General features: G+C 32.3%; 1 protein-coding gene and 1 long non-coding RNA gene across 2 annotated transcripts in view; one reads left to right on the top strand and one right to left on the bottom strand.

Moving 5' to 3' along the window:
- LOC127832253 (uncharacterized) overlaps positions 1 to 17518 on the bottom strand; it is a 116205-nt gene that overhangs the window by 10518 nt on the left and 88169 nt on the right. Inside the window, exons 31-35 of the mRNA XM_052357580.1 lie at positions 15407 to 15631; positions 13839 to 13894; positions 9828 to 9842; positions 5124 to 5176; positions 1407 to 1493 (exon numbers count right to left, since the gene is read on the bottom strand). Coding sequence (XP_052213540.1) covers positions 1407 to 1493; positions 5124 to 5176; positions 9828 to 9842; positions 13839 to 13894; positions 15407 to 15631 — 436 coding nt within the window. The remainder of the gene's footprint in view (positions 1 to 1406; positions 1494 to 5123; positions 5177 to 9827; positions 9843 to 13838; positions 13895 to 15406; positions 15632 to 17518) is intronic.
- LOC127832320 (uncharacterized) lies at positions 3411 to 15621 on the top strand. The gene is made up of 3 exons (XR_008026785.1): positions 3411 to 3700; positions 13464 to 13523; positions 15482 to 15621. It is a non-coding gene; the product is annotated as an uncharacterized LOC127832320 (long non-coding RNA).

Genomic DNA, 17518 nt, shown 5'->3' with positions numbered 1-17518 from the left:
TTCAAAAACTAAGGTAGATAGAGTTATGGTTCTTAGTCACTGCACTTTTCCTACTTGCCATCTGTTTATATTTCAAGTTTCAAGTAAATCCCTTCAATATATTTAGAGTTATGCTCCGGACAAAAATTTATAAAAGGGGAGATAATTAAAAAACTAAGGTAGATAGAGTTGTGGTTCTTGGTCACTGCACTTCTCCTAGTTGCTATCTGTTTATATTTCAAGTTTCAAGTAAATCCCCTTAGTATATTTAGAGTTATGCTCCAGACAAAAATTTACTTAAAAATTATATAAAAGGGGAGATAATTCAAAAACTAAGGTAGATAGAGTTGTGGTTCTTGGTCACTGCACTTCTCCTGGTTGCCATCTGTTTATTTTTCAAGTTTCAAGTAAATCCCCTTAGTATATTTAGAGTTATGCTCCAGACAAAAAATTACTTTAAAGTTATATAAAAGGGGAGATAATTCAAAAACTAAGGTAGATAGAGTTATGGTTCTTGGTCACTGCACTTCTCCCAGTTGCCATCTATTTATATTCTAAGTTTAAAGTAAATCCGTTGAATAGATTTGGAGTTATGCTTCGGACAAAGTTTCAGACGGACAGACGGAGAGGATCAATTACTATATCCCCTCCGAATTTTTTTTCGGCGGGGATAATAAACAACTCCCTGAAAAATTATAAGCTTTGAATGACCTGACAAAGAGGTGCATTTCCACCCAACATGGATGCTGCACATAAAGTGTCATCAAATTTGGCACACAGGTGTCTGAGGTCTTGCATGGAAACAAAAAGTAGTATATAAATATAATCAAAGGGCAATAACTATCTGAACAAGAGCACCACATAGCGGGTGCCAACGCTCAGCTGCGGGTGCAGTTTTGAAAAAATGAAAGCTTGTCAGAAGAATTTTAGAGGTCACAGTGACCTTGACCTTTGACCTATTGACCCAAATATGGGTGTGGCATGTAGAACTCATCAAGGTGCAGCTACATATGAAGTTTCAATGTTGTAGGTTTAAGCACTTTGATTGTAGAGCCAATGTTAAGGTTTTAGCATGACGCGGATGGCAGACGAGCTGGCTATGACAATACCTCGGGAAAACAGCCGAGCTAAAAAATGGTGCACCAAAGACCTGAAAGGGATGTGCATGTCCACCCAATAAGGATGCTTCCTTCATATTGAGTTTAATCCAATTAGGATCTTATGAGTAACATGCAGAAACAATGTGTGGACGGAAGGATGGACATTGAGCTAGAACGAAATGAAAATGGGGGAAACTTATTTTAGACCCACAACTAAACTCTATCAAAATTAGAATGCGGACTGACAGACAAAGCAGTAACTACATGCTCCCCTCTTTCGAGGAGAATAAACATTAAATACAAAATGTTTATAAAAATCAGCCATACCTTTCAATGGCCCTCTCCTGCCAGTTTTCCTCAAAGTTTACACCATCATTTTTATACAGTTTGTCAGCAGAAACAAAAGTTGGGGCTCTGGAAAAAATATTCAAAATGTCTATGTCTTATAAAATATTTACAGCATAACCGACTTACGTACATACCTAATGAACATTATAAATTAATCAGATCAATTTTTGACACAGACTCTTAGTGTATGGCTATTTTTAAAAACCATCTAACAGTCAAGCCTCGGTATTCTGTATACATGTGTAGCTTCAATCATAGTGACCATGACAGCTTGTAAGTCTATGAAATATATGATAATACTGTGATCTGTATAGCTTAAATCATAGTGACCATGACAGCTTGTAAGTCTATGGAATATATGATAATACTGTGATCTGTATAGCTTAAATCATAGTGACCATGACAGCTTGTAAGTCTATGGAATATATGATAATACTGTGATCTGTATAGCTTAAATCATAGTGACCATGACAGCTTGTAAGTCTATGGAATATATGATAATACTGTGAAACCATTATTATTCGTCTGGCATTAATTTATGTCTGTTTCGTCAGCGGACCAAGAGACGAATTTAAGACCCTAACAAATAATTATTTCTAATGTTTAAACAAAATTAAGACTGAATTACCGTAGGCATGAGACATTACAATCCAATGTAATCCACACATACATACTTCATCTGTTTCATAGTCAAGATATGTCCCGTTTTGACACAGAGGGGTGAACATAACACAGTGTACTTACCTAACATGTGGCATTTCTGTAAAACCCGGATGCAGTTAAACTGTATCGAATGCGTTGACTTCCTTTAGGTAGAATAGTAATGATAAGCGCTAATTGTTAACAACTTTATTACCAATTGTGTGTATTTTGTTTTTTAAATAGGATATTGACTAACACACTTTTTTTTCTAAATCAGAAATTGGTGAATTTAAGTGCTGACGAAAAAGACATTTTTTGAAAAATGACGAAATTTCGTGCTAACGTAAATAAATGGTTTCACAGTATTATATTGAATGTTGTTAACATGAAATATATTTTATATGGCAGATTAACAATTTGCAAGGACTGCCATAGAATCTGAATAAGAAATGTGATGAAAAAAGAACAGGGTCATTTTCATCCATTGATAGCATGGTTGAGCAGAATCATACATGTTTATCCATTGATATTCGTAATTATACAGTGCCATATATATCCATTGATTTGCATAAGTGAGCAGTGTCATGCGCATAAATTAATATTCGTGATTATACACTGCCATATACATCAATTGATATGCGTGCCTTAGAAGGGTCATGTTCATCGATTGATATGCATGATTGAACATTGTCAAGTTCATTAATTGATAAGCATGATTGATAGGGCTGTAACGAATACACTAGGTGACGAATAAGATACGTATCAGAATACAGGGTGGCGAATACGAATATTTATTCGCGAATATGAATTTCAATAAGTAATACTGACAACTTGACATGACATTAAATAGTATGAAACTATGAGTATTTGTCAATTTGATTAATTGAGTATCATAGCATACTGAAAATATGAAATATAACACTTCGAAATAACAAAACACTGACTAGAACTGCTTTAACTCTGAACACAGTTTTGAAAACATGACTAGTACCAATAAAATCCTTGAGTAGAACAATTAAGAGTCAACAGTTGACACATAAGTGACAGTACCCATTCACATTTTTTAATGAGCATATGCAAGATAGGTGATGTAGATGATATTTCAATGTCACCTATCTGACAAATGCTCATTTGATTTAATGAATAAAAACAGTGTGACAATAGAAAAAGTATTGAACAAAAAATAGTTTTGATTGCTCCATAAATACTGACCACAACTCATTTGTTACTATCTAGCAGTCCTCTGCTAGACTGCAACTAATCATAAATGAGATGTATGAGGTAATGACACATGGAGAAATTGAATCAATAGCATTCCCTTTGCTAGGCTCCATGTTTGCTGATAAGTTGCACAATCATTGTCGTTAAGATAAACAAAAAAGAAATTCCATCTGCTAATCCTTTGTGTGTATGTTTGAGCATCAAATCACCTGTATTTACCTAAATAAACATTAAACAACCATTGAAAGATTTTTTAATTCAATGACGTAAATATTCAACCGGTGCCCGCCATTTTTGTTGATAATCTCACTGTGTAACATAGTGGGTGGGGTAAACATGATGAAAAACGCCGTAATAAGGAAAAGAACATTTAAATATGGGGGTTTATTGTATGAACCTTCATTTGTAAGGTAAGATAAGATGATTAAACGTTCAAACTCGAAACCACGTTGTTTGTATTCGTCAAATATTCAGTTCGGGAGGTGGCGAATAACGAATATGATATTCAAGTAATTCAAATATTCGAATAATATGGCGTACCATTTGGGTCAAAAGTCAACAAGCCATACTTGGTAAAAAGAGAAATGTACTTCAACATACAATATAAACGTCGAAGTACAAAAATTGTACTTCGAAGTACAAATATGAAATACACTTCGAAGTATATATTTGTACATCGAAGTACAATTTGTACTACGACGTACATGTTTGTACTTTGACGCACACATTTTCTGAACAGCCAATCAAAACACTCGTCTCTTGAGCCGCTTTTCCTTCAGATTTATTCATGATAAATGTTTAAAATCTCTTTTTTAATTGAGAACAAAATGAATAAAAATTGAAAAAAAGCTACAAAGTTTCAAGTATTTAATCCATTGAAAGAGATTATATACCAATTTGAAGATGATTCAAGGTTACCTTTTTTTTAAATTAAAATTATCAAGCATATTGTGAGTATTCATTGACCATGCGGGCGGAGTTTCACGGTCCAGCGCATTACTGTGTAGGAAATTCCCAACGGTAACCAAACAGTTACCAAACGATTACGGGATTAAAAATGTAAAATAACCTCCCAGGTTTGGTCGTATTTTGTGATAACCATTATTTGCAGAGGTTGATTCCGCCACGCCAGGTCAATAAATACGCACAAGATCTATGAGTTAGCGTTCGATAGTCGCATAATTTGGTATAAATAATAATAATAATAATGTTCAATAAATATGCACAATATTTATGAGTTAGTGGTCGATAGTCGCATAATTTGGTATAAATAATAATAACAATGTTCAATGTCAAATATATATCTCTAAAAGCAACAGATGTAAGGCGTCTTCTGATTGGCTTACACTTAAGGGTCGGTAAAAAATGTACGTCGAAGTACAATTTTGTACGTCTAAGTACAAAACAATGTACTTTGACGTACATATTGTACGTCGAAGTACATTTCTCTTTTTACCTAGTAGGTCTTGTTGACTTTCGACCCAAATGGTACGCCATAGATTAAACAGTGGCATGTTCTTCCATTGACTGGCATCATTGAGCAGTGTGCATCAATTAATAGGAATGACTGAGTAGGGTCATGTATATTATTTGAAATGAATGATTGGCCAGTGCCATGTCTTTCTATTGATATGGATGATTGAACAGTGTCATGTAAATCAATAGATATGCATGAAAGAAAAGTGTCATGTACATTGATTGATTTGCATGAATGAGAAATGTCATATACATAAATTGAATGAGTGCTATGTACACCCATTGATATGCATGATTGAGATTTAATAGATACCACCCTTTTATGGTTACACTCGTAGCAAAATGTCTTCCACATACCCTGGGAGATTCTGGTATTTTCTCAGTGCTTCCTCAAAGGCAGTCTGTAAATCCTGCAAATATACCATAATTCATATTTAAAATTTTGCTTTCACATGGTATGAAATTAAGACCTTTAGACCATTTTTGTATTTTTTTCTTTTTATAAAGTAAACTAAAGAAAATATGAACCAATCAAATATTCAAAACTAATGCCTCAATTCAGTTTGTAGTTTAAAACTAATGTTTTCACGTATTTTATAACTCAAATGCACATTATCTATATTATTCCTTAATTAAATGTATATGTAGAAATCATGTACTTCTTGATAATTTCCATTTAATTGAACAAAACAGTATTGTCTTCAATACAAATTAAAAAACAACAAAACTTTTTGGTAGATATTGGTTAAAAGGCACATGTTAATATCGCTGTTTTAAGTATCACATGCATCAAATAAACCTGTACTTAACCTTAAACAACAAGTCCAAAAGTTTGGACATGGTGTTTGATACAAGTATTTTATTTTAGTCCAACAATTCTAAACCAAGCATGCACACACTGTATTAACATACAACCAAATATAATCTCAACAATAATTAACACCTACTTTTGTATCTCAAAGTAAACAAAACATCAAAGATGAAGCCCTTTTCTTATTATCTTGCTTTAACTTTTGCGAATTACAAAGAAGTGTAATTTCAAAATTGTTTTCCCAATACAACGGCGGTAGTTATTGACAAAATGTTTAAAAGCCAATCTATAGCTTCCATATTGAGAGGGAAATACATTTACCAATTATGTTTGTTCAATCCCTGTCTGAGATAGTTTAATGATCAAAATCACTGTGACGCCAAAAGCCCTGATTTAATATTAATTTTGTTTGTTGATACTTTATTCTTGCAGTGAGAGCAAATTTTATCAGGATGACATAAAATGAAAATTCAATTGATTATGGTTTACTACTGTATCAATGAATAATTGATTGAAATATGTTGTAATCCTGATAGGTTAAATTGGACAATAATACAGGATTTACCATTTACCTTTTGTTATAATGGATCTGTTTTATTTACAAAATTCTATTTTCTTTTTATATTTTTAAAGGCATATAATACCATAATTTGGCAAACATGTATGTACAATATACAATAAAGATAAACATAAAAAATATATATCAGAAAACAAGAATTTTTCATAACATAATTTGCAAAATAATGGCAACCATACAATTAACTTGCATTCAGATTTGTATTTACCAATATGTCTTTTATGTATCACATGTTCTGAGCCAATTCACCATAATTAATATAACTTAACTATAATCCAACAATAATCTAAAATAGAATTCAAATGTATGCACTGACAGGCACTTGTATATTATGTTCCATCTTAAATTAAAATGCTCTTGGTGACCTCCTGTAAGATATTTCAAACATACAATCAAACAATCAGATGCATATCCTTCCAATTACATGATTTGCTATTACGGCCAACATTATGTTCAAATAAAACTATTGTTAGTTTACGAAACATGCATGGTGCTTTGTTACATGCTATATAACTTTTCACAAACATGCTTCATACATGACAATTACCAATTATATGGGCCATTTAAGTAGGAAAAAACTTTTTTTTCAGATTTTCACTACCTCAATTAAAACTTACATAATGATTTGCCAATAATCAATACAAGGGATTTTTCTGTCAGATTTTATAGCTGGCATATTCCCAATTACAAAATGTATCCCTTTTTCCAAAATCCGAACCTGAAATTCCCAACTGATGATGACTTCATAGTTGTAAACTTCATCCTACAAATAAGCTTATGCTTATGATTTTCTGTTCTATTCAACGTTGATCAAAAAGTATTTAAATGTTTTTTCTAATCGAAATTGAATTGAAGCTGAACTTCCCATTTCACACTTTTAGGTCATTTTCCCAAAATGTTGTAAAAAACCCTGAATATATTGTCGCATTACAAGATAATTGGCATCATTTCTTTAAATTCTGTCCCAAATTTAAAAGGGAAATTATAAACATGATTTACCATCATTATATGATGCATGTATACAACAATGTACCTTAAAAACAAGTACAAAAATTGTGGCACTGTCATTCTGCTAATAACCTGTTCACTTACCAAATGCAACAAAGTATGCATTTTGTGTATAAAAAATTTGAGAAAGGTTTATACTAAAAACATTCTTGGCAACTCATTTGATGCCCATATTGAATAGCATTGTCTCTTAATTAATAAACATTAATTTAACTGATGCTAAATTTTGTTGAAACTTATATTAATTATACTGATGCTAATTTTTTTAAAAACATTAATTTATTTAAAGCTAATTTAATTTGTTAATTTCTCATACAGCTAGTACATTTTATACAATCAATTTTAATACCATGCTTGATAGCACCTTACCTGTTTAATCCTTAATAACAAAAATATTGTTTTTAGTTCTTAAGGTAGAATTTCATCAATTGACACTTTGAAGAAGTTAATAACAGCGATACCAATTTATTAAATTGCACCATTTTCAATAAACTGTGCTTTATTATGTTTATATTCAGAACTCTGTACTGAAAAAATACAAATTGACACATACACTAAAATGCAAAGATAAAAATAGAGCTGTAGCCAAAAATCCTATGCATTAGTAGATTTATTTGAAGTATAAAACAATATTATGTTTCAGCTATTCAAACAGTGCTGTCTGATGTTCAAATCAATAACATTTATAACACTGATCCAATAAATTACAGCTATCAACACACTGTCGAGGCCAGAATATGATGGTCTGACACCGTCCTGCTTTAAATGACGTGCTTTAAATCACTAAACGACAGTAAAAAATGATAAAACCAACAGATAAAAAAAGCATAGACTTATAATTGTTGATTTAAAAAAAATTACGTTTCAATATTACAATTGCTGAAGAATCAAAATACAGTAAAAATCCACTTTTGAAATATGTATCTACCACTATTTTCATTAATTCAAAATCTTGTGAGAACTTGATTAAAAGCAAAGGGGTAAATTTTTCCAAAATGTTCAAGAACAGTAGGTTATAATATTTAATAAGCCAAATGACCACAAAGGGATTAAAATTACATCAAGTAACACATTACATCGCCATATATCATCAAACTTAAAGAAAACCGCAGGAGTCATATGAGCCACCTCAAATATACATTCATACACACAATATATTAAACATCCATGTAAATATATATTTAATAAACAATGCATACCATTAAGCTTTCAATAGCACAGTCATAAAACCTTGAAACATGAATGCCACTGTTAAAGTTGATTTAGCCCACACACACACACGTACACACATTTCTTAAAAAAATAAATAATTGTTTTGTTGACTTTTTTATAATTATAATAGGATGTTTATATAAGATATATAATAATTATGATGTTTTCATAGGTCCAGGAAATCAGAAGTATGGTAGTACCTTAATTATATGTAAACAGGAAGTACTGCTTTGGGCATATGCAATATTGATAATTTGATAATTATACTGTAGAACTGCTATTTTTCTTTGAAGTTCTGGACTTCTTTATGTACGTATGTAAACATACATACATACTACATACATTTATCATAAAAAGAACATTATATACACCAAAGTCTGTTATTAAACATTTAATTGTGACCCAAGTAAATGGTGTTCTTTTTTCCTATGAGGTCGCTAGTATTCAAAAACTCGATTTTTAAAGAAAATTTATAATTTTCCCACTCCTCGTCCACAGATAGCGGTAATGATCACTTGTCCCATTATTGCCCACTATGAAAAACCCTCTCTAGCTGCATGTCCAAGTGTTATACTTTGACCCCAATTATTTTGCTACTTGTTAGATCAAGCAACTAATTGAAAAGAACTTTACAAGATCCAATCTGAATCGCTAGGAGAAATCAGACTAGCATTTATGTGCAGCCCTGAAGTTTCACCTTAAATAATGACGTAATTTTAACAACAAATTAACATTGCTTTAATTACCAGTGGCATTCATGTTAATAGCACATTTAGTCACAGGCACACATAGCCACTTACTTCTAACCGTTCTGGTAGCTCAACAATGAATTCTAACTGTTCCAAAAAACACAAAATCACAATATCGTGCTACATAAAATTGGCAACTTCAAACCTAGGGAAAGTAACTATAGGATGACAAATTGACAAGCCAAGAACATAAACATTACAGGTGAATCAAACTAAAGGGAAAATCCGTAAAGACTTGTGTGTGTTTATAATATTGCAAAATTATTGATGTTTCAACATAAAATGAACATTTTCACATACATTGTAAGAAAGACAAGATAGATAATATTTAAGGTACATTCTCATTGAAAATTATTTCTTGTATTGGTTGTATACATCTTATTTCAACATACATCATTCCAAATAATAACAAAAACAAAAAACTTTTAAGTGATAATTGTTTTATGTTCCTTGTGCAATATAATCCTTTTTGTTGAAAATCTACACTCTATTTAATTTGATTTTGTAATTTTTGCTATGAGTTCCTTAGTATTTAACATGTTTTAACAGTTTACCAAATTATCAAGCTCATGTGAAATACAATTAGTTGAAAAGAAAATGAGCGAGCCAATGAAATACATACAAGCTTTATATACACATAATATAAAGTACAGTATATGCAGGATACACATTATAGAGTACATCATAATTATTTCTATACTCGCCTCCAACGCTTCAATCTGCAACAAAGCATCCTGATATGGATCCATGGTCTTATTGACTCGAATGTTGCAAGAAATAAACATATACACCAGTACTGTTTTTCCAAATGTTAAGTGTATCACATGTTGTTTATTTGCAGTTTAGTCTTATTTTTTTTGCACTATTTCCCTTGACACACACATATTTCAGCCATTGGTGAATAACTTGTGTCCCATTGACCACTGTCATTAATGATTATGAAGACTTTGTACTCAATATACTTCGTTCAGTTTAATCTAGGCACCGATTAATTCATATTGCTAGTCATATTAATGTTTCACTATTTTACTCATTGTCAATACTTCTAATGCACTGGATGATTTAAAAGGTTTCACACTAAAATAAACCCAATAATTTCAGTATTCCACCATTAAATATTAAATCCATTTCCATTATGAAATCCTTTGTATTCCATATATTAGATTTTCATTTATTGACATAATTGACTGCAATATGAAAAGACCACAAAATATTTTTAACAATAAGTTTAAAGGAAACACTATTATGAAAAAGCACACACATTTTAATATCTTTTATCATCAATACTGAAACATCAGAAACTTGTTCACAGTTTTACCCATTTGTTAATAGTTTTACCCATTTGTTAATAGTTTTATCCATTTGTTTACAGTTTTACACATCTTGTTAACAGTTTCGTTTGCTCAGGTATTTCCTTAAAGATCCAATACCATTAAAAAAAATGTTGTACGTAACAATCTAAACCATCAAACCCCCAAAAATCATAAACTAGTTATATAGTTTATTTGATGCAATTTTCACAATATCCAAAACACTATTCTCTGTAAAACATTTACTTCTCAATTACAAAAAATAATCCTAAACCCACACAAAACCTTGTAAATAAAATTCGGCCAAGATTATAGTAACACAACACGGATTTAAAAGTTCAATGGGCCTAAGTCTAAGTAAAACAGAGATTAGATATATCCTTAAATATTTGATAGACCCAGATTAACTTATTTAATTTCCAACAATGACTTCTTAAATATCAAAAGCTGCTCCGATTTTACAATAATTGAAAAAATATGGGCTAAATTGCAACGATAGTTTCATGTCACCCACCGTTGTTAAGAATTTTGTAACGAACAACAAAAACGTGCAACAGTAATGAGAATTTAATTTTCTTTCAATATGGCTCAAAAGATAAGATAGAGTTACGAAGTGCGAAGGCTGAATTCATTTTCCAGCTCAATCAATTGAAATTTAATAATTCTCCAGTTGACAGGAGGTTTGTGTGTGTTGACTCGATCAAATATTTGTGACAATACTATAGGTGCAAAATTAAGATAATCGATCATAGCTGCCAGCTGGACACCATAAAATAATTGACTTTTTACGGTAAATATGCGCCTTAAGGCTTGATAACCTTGTTAAACTGTATGTCTTGATTAACATACTTACAGACTAGTCAAAGTATAGGAGCAATCAAAGCTTTGTGCTGTGCTATGTATATAGAATGATATTGTATACTCATCATTTCAATGTATTTTAATACAAAAATACACATTACAACCTTTACTTATGCTTCCCTACACTTCCATGCAATAATTTATTTATCTATAAAAAATTAATATTTACCCCTTTTTAAGATACACTTTTAACACTGAAGCATGAAATTTTGCACCTGTATCAAATACATAATGACATAAGTTTGATTTTATGGATAAATTGAATGCCAGATTATCAACATGACCAACACAACAGTCCTCATATTCATGTAGGTAACACACTGATACAGACATTGTAAAAAATCTCCAAATGCTTTTTTATCAACACTTAAACAGCAAACTAATTTAAATTTAGAGAGATTTTGTGAAAATAAGCATTAATTTAATTTGAAAACGTTTGCTAATTATGTCATATTATGTATAGGATAATTGGACATGGATTTATGAGAAAACACTTAATTCTTTTGTAAAATCTCATTGGAACACACAAGTACACTCTATGAATATAAATCACATAAAAGAACATGAAGATCTAATTTCTAGAAAAAACAGGAAGAGTATAAGATACTTTCTGAAAAAACAGCGACAACAAACAAGAACCATTGCAACATCACAAACCAGGTTTTCAACATTTTAGTTACTAATTTGCTTAAACAAAAAAAGTACAATACACCAGATGAGTCTGGATGTAAGGTACTAACAGGCACATTTCAGAACAATACTCCCATGATGAGTCTGGATGTAAGGTACTAACAGGCACATTTCAGAACAATACTCCCATGATGAGTCTGGATGTAAGGTACTAACAGGCACATTTCAGAACAATACTCCCATGATGAGTCTGGATGTAAGGTTCTAACAGGCACATTTCAGAACAATACTCCCAAGATGAGTCTGGATGTAAGGTACTAACCAAGATGAGTCTGGATGTAAGGTACTAACCAAGATGAGTCTGGATGTAAGGTACTAACCAAGATGAGTCTGGATGTAAGGTACTAACCAAGATGAGTCTGGATGTAAGGTACTAACCAAGATGAGTCTGGATGTAAAGTACTACCCAAGATGAGTCTGGATGTAAAGTACTACCCAAGATGAGTCTGGATGTAAGGTACTAACCAAGATGAGTCTGGATGTAAGGTACTAACCAAGATGAGTCTGGATGTAAGGTACTAACCAAGATGAGTCTGGATGTAAGGTACTAACCAAGATGAGTCTGGATGTAAGGTACTAACCAAGATGAGTCTGGATGTAAAGTACTACCCAAGATGAGTCTGGATGTAAGGTACTAACCAAGATGAGTCTGGATGTAAGGTACTAACCAAGATGAGTCTGGATGTAAGGTACTAACAGGCACATTTCAGAACAATACTCCCATGATGAGTCTGGATGTAAGGTTCTAACAGGCACATTTCAGAACAATACTCCCAAGATGAGTCTGGATGTAAGGTACTAACAGGCACATTTCAGAACAATACTCCCAAGATGAGTCTGGATGTAAGGTACTAACCAAGATGAGTCTGGATGTAAGGTACTAACCAAGATGAGTCTGGATGTAAAGTACTACCCAAGATGAGTCTGGATGTAAGGTACTAACCAAGATGAGTCTGGATGTAAGGTACTAACCAAGATGAGTCTGGATGTAAGGTACTAACAGGCACATTTCAGAACAATACTCCCAAGCTTCTGTGCAGAAGTATTTCTTTCATTAAAAAAAGTTATCATGATCTTGACTCGACTGGTACCAAATTGAATCACAAACTTAGGTATACATGCGAGCTCCCTTTACCGAAATTTCAGCAGAATGTTTCCATCCATATTCAAGTCATTGTGCTTTATTCATATTTCTTATTTTTTGTAAAAGCGGCCTTGACCTTTAACCAAAAGGTCCTGGGAATTAACTTATGTGGTATGTCTACATATACAAAAATTCATACGTAATTTCTATGCAATATCTACATATAGACTCAAGCTGTGCACCAGAACCCTGGACCATTACAAACAAACCCCATACACAATACCAAGCCAGGTCTCCACTCAAGCTTTCTGTATCCAACTTTTCATTAAGATTGGGCAATGCAAACTTAAGTTATTGACAAGAAACACAAGTTTTCTTTTTTTTTCTTTTTTCAGTAACAGTGACCCTGACCAAACTAGACCCAAAAGCAATACCATGCTAGGTCTTCATTCAAGGTAAATAAACATTTGAGTACAGTATCTATACCCAAACTCAAGTTATTGAACAGAAACCTTGACCTTGGCGCAATGTGGACCAAATGTTATTCCAATTAAGGTCTCCATACAAGCTGAATTTATCTAAATTTTTATTAAGATTTGTCATCACAATATTATGCAATATCTTACTCTAATAACCAGGATTTTACACTTTGTTGAAAACCTGGTTACATAACAATTAAGCTTAAAATCACATCATACTGGTGAAAAAAACAATCGGCAGGGTAATCTACAGGAATGGGATAAAATATTTCTTTTTAAGAGAAATCTTACCTCTGCTCTAAATCTAACATGAGCTGTATGAGGTCTTTCGGATTTCAATTTCTCTCCTGAAACAAAAACAAACTATGAATGCAAAATGTCCTTGTGCTTCTTGTAAGGCGAAAACAATTGTAATTACTCTCATAACAAAACCAAAGTTTCAAATGTTTATAAGGTTGCAAATAAATTTAAATAATGGTAACGAGTTGGTAGCTGATTACTCAATCATTTATGATGAAATTCTTTTTGTGTGCTAGAATTTTTGCTTCTCCTTACAGGTCACTTTTCATATTGTGCATTCCCAACAAATCAAATTGTGATATTCTAAATTGGGTTATTACTAGCAGAAAAAATGTTTGTTCAACATCTAATTTGTCAATTTTAAAAGAACAAACTTTAAAATGTCAAAATTGAATAGAACTAGAGCTTCATAAAAAATCTTACGTACAATAAAAACTGTTCTATATATATAACGGTCACTTGAGAAAAACGGTCAGTTTCAGACAACAGTCAGTCTTGACTTCTCCCGACAAAAATCACTCAATATTACACATCGGAATAACTGTCAATTGTCCATAATGGCCAACCGCCAGTATATTTAACTTCAAAAGTCATGTTTGCACTAAAAACAACGGTCACTCGTCAGTCGTTATGAGTCGCACAAATTAAGAACACAAACGAAAAAGGTTCACGTAACAATAAAAATGGGTGTACATAGCAATTATCAGCTGCATTAATAATGACAAAGCATGAGCGCGTGACAAAGAGATAGATCTTTATTGCCGATAAGGTGTTAAAAACAACACTAAGCTGGCGAGAGCTGTAATAAGAAGGAGATAAAAGGATTAGTGATCGTCTATTCAGGAAAAATATTAATTGAATTGCAACTTTTATAACAAACTAAATATTTTTTAGCAAGATGTTGGCGTCTTTTTCTTTGAATTAGAACGATACAGTTGACCATACTTTGGGTTTATGACAACGAATCCCCTTTTATAACCGGTAGTGTTCGGACGTGACGTAAATGACACGTGACAATCTTTATTGAAAATACATCCCAATGAATGAAATAGGAACTGTCGGATTTACTGAATAAACAAGATGCATGAGTCAACAACAATTATTTCGTTGATAAAGTCATTGATTTAGTTTAATTTTTTTTATGAAATTAAATCAATTTATAAAACATTCTGTATTATTTAATAGAAATTATTTATGTTATTATGCTTTGTTATCGGCAATGAGCCTTTATTTTACACTGTGTGCAAACGACTGGGTGGGGTAACAAGTTAGCAATACTACCAACTGAACAACCATCTAATAGTGATGATCCGAGAATAGCGGTCACTCGTCGACAACGGTCACTTTGGCCATTTCCCTTGACTGATCGCTGTTCTCAGTTTTGACAGTATAACCAAGCATCATATTGTCAATATATATATATAATGTGCAAGGGTTAATGGATCATGAATGTGTTCATCACTATGGATAAAAAAAAGTATCTTGCACATGGTGATGGCAAGTTTAAATTTAATCAATAAAAAAGGGTATAATAATTGCAGTACACCAGAACCACAAACCTTCAAGTTGCCCTCTCCGAAGACCCGTAAACGATGTAGCAGGCCTATTTGCTGCACTAACTTTATCTTCTTCAGAGAGAGCATCAGCAGGAGCAGACAACTCCACCTGGACAACCTGATGATCAACCGACTCATCAGGAAGCTTGCCAAGGGGAGATCTAGGCGTCTGGACACCTTGATTTGAAAATGTGGAGTCATCGATACCGGAGTCAGGGGTACCTCTTCCTACAACACATCATAGACTATTAAACAGTTTATTTTTTATTAAACCATGCTATGTTTTACATTTTTTATTGGAGCTTCATAGTGTAGATAGCGTAGGGTTGATTGAGACACTTTTGGGTCCCTTATTTCAGTGGAACCAGTACTAGGCATCTTTTGAGAAAGATATATTGAATGCACCACAAGTAGATATCCATGTAACAATCTTTCTGATGACAGCATGTTCATTACTGACTGCAAAATTATATTGTCAAAATGATCCTTTAGTAAACTATTGCATAACTTCAATTATTCATTTCTCTTATTGAAATGCTGAACAACAGAAATGTTTTCCTTGACATTAAATGACAGAAATATGTCTAAATGATGATCTTGAAAATATACACAGTCATATTTTAGATCACAAAAATAAAGCAAATTAATACTATAAAACTTTTACTAAAATCTATTCATAGTGCATTAAAAACTATCACATGCTTTCAACTGCATTGAATTATGCATTGTTTTTAAATTATATATACCCGGTAATGTGTTTATTTGAACATTCAACAATAGCCTCTTTAAGAATACAGTTGATATGTATTTCATCAGGTTTATACTTTTAAGATCCCAAATCAATTTTAAATAACTTTGTTTTTAAGGTTAGAATAAACAAGATGTGTTTGTGAAACACAATGTCCCCCTATATGATGTTTGACCTTGTAGGATGACCTTGACATTGTGAAGGATGACCTTGACCTTTCACCACTCAAAATGTGCAGCTCCATGACATGCACATGCATGCCAAATATCAAGTTGCTATCTTCAATATTGCAAAAGTATTTATAAAATAAGCGATTAGGGCCACATTTATTTGACCTCTGACCTTGAAGGATGACCTTGACCTTGACCTTTCACCACTCAAAATGTGCAGCTCCATGAGATACACATGCATGCCAAATATCAAGTTGCTATCATCAATATTGCAAAAGTATTCATAAAATGAGCGATTTTGGCCACATATATTTGACCTCTGACCTTGAAGGATGACCTTGACCTTTCACCACTCAAAATGTGCAGCTTCATGAGATACACATGCATGCCAAATATGAAGTTGCTTTCTTCAATATAGCAAAAGTTATTGCAAAATGTTAAAGTTGGCGCAAACAGACAGACAGACCAACAGACAGACAGGGCAAAAACAATATGTCCCCCACTACTATAGAGGGGGACATAAAAACAGCAATACATACAAAACACTGAATTAATACAAACAAAACTCATATTACATGTATTCCATCCCAGATACATCATCACAGGTATGTGCAAAACAAATGGAAATTATTTGTGCAACACTAGTATAATATATTGGTATGTGAGTATAATAATGCTTGTATTCATGGTTATGAAAATAAGCAATAGGATGCATTTGATATAGAAAGACATCTTTGTATGCTATTGAACATTAGTCAGTTGATTATCCATTACCGGTAAATGTGGTAACAGGTGACTAAAGGGAGACAACTTAAACAGAAGGAAAGATGTATAGGGCTTCAACTAATAACAATGAATAATTCAAATTAACAACAAAGAAAATAACCATTACAAAAGTAAGGACTTACAAGAACAGTTTTCATTATAACATTTAACAAATCATATTTAAACAAGACATGTATTTGTCAGAAAGACAATGCCCCTTATTGCGCCACTTTGAAATAAAATTTCAATATATTTATTTGGCAGGTTTAGAAATTATCTCCCTTTTTAAGCTTATTACTTCATTTGGATTGTATTTTTTTACTTTTGACTTTGAAGGATGACCTTGACCTTTCATCACTCAAAATGTGCAGCTTCATGAGATACACATGCATGCCAAATATCAAGTTTCTATCTTCAATATTCAAAAAGTTA

The sequence above is a fragment of the Dreissena polymorpha genome, chromosome 5, assembly GCF_020536995.1.
Source record: "Dreissena polymorpha isolate Duluth1 chromosome 5, UMN_Dpol_1.0, whole genome shotgun sequence".
Classification (NCBI taxonomy): domain Eukaryota; kingdom Metazoa; phylum Mollusca; class Bivalvia; order Myida; family Dreissenidae; genus Dreissena; species Dreissena polymorpha.
Note: the sequence above shows the minus strand (reverse complement) of the source record. Positions and strands in the feature narration are given on the sequence as shown.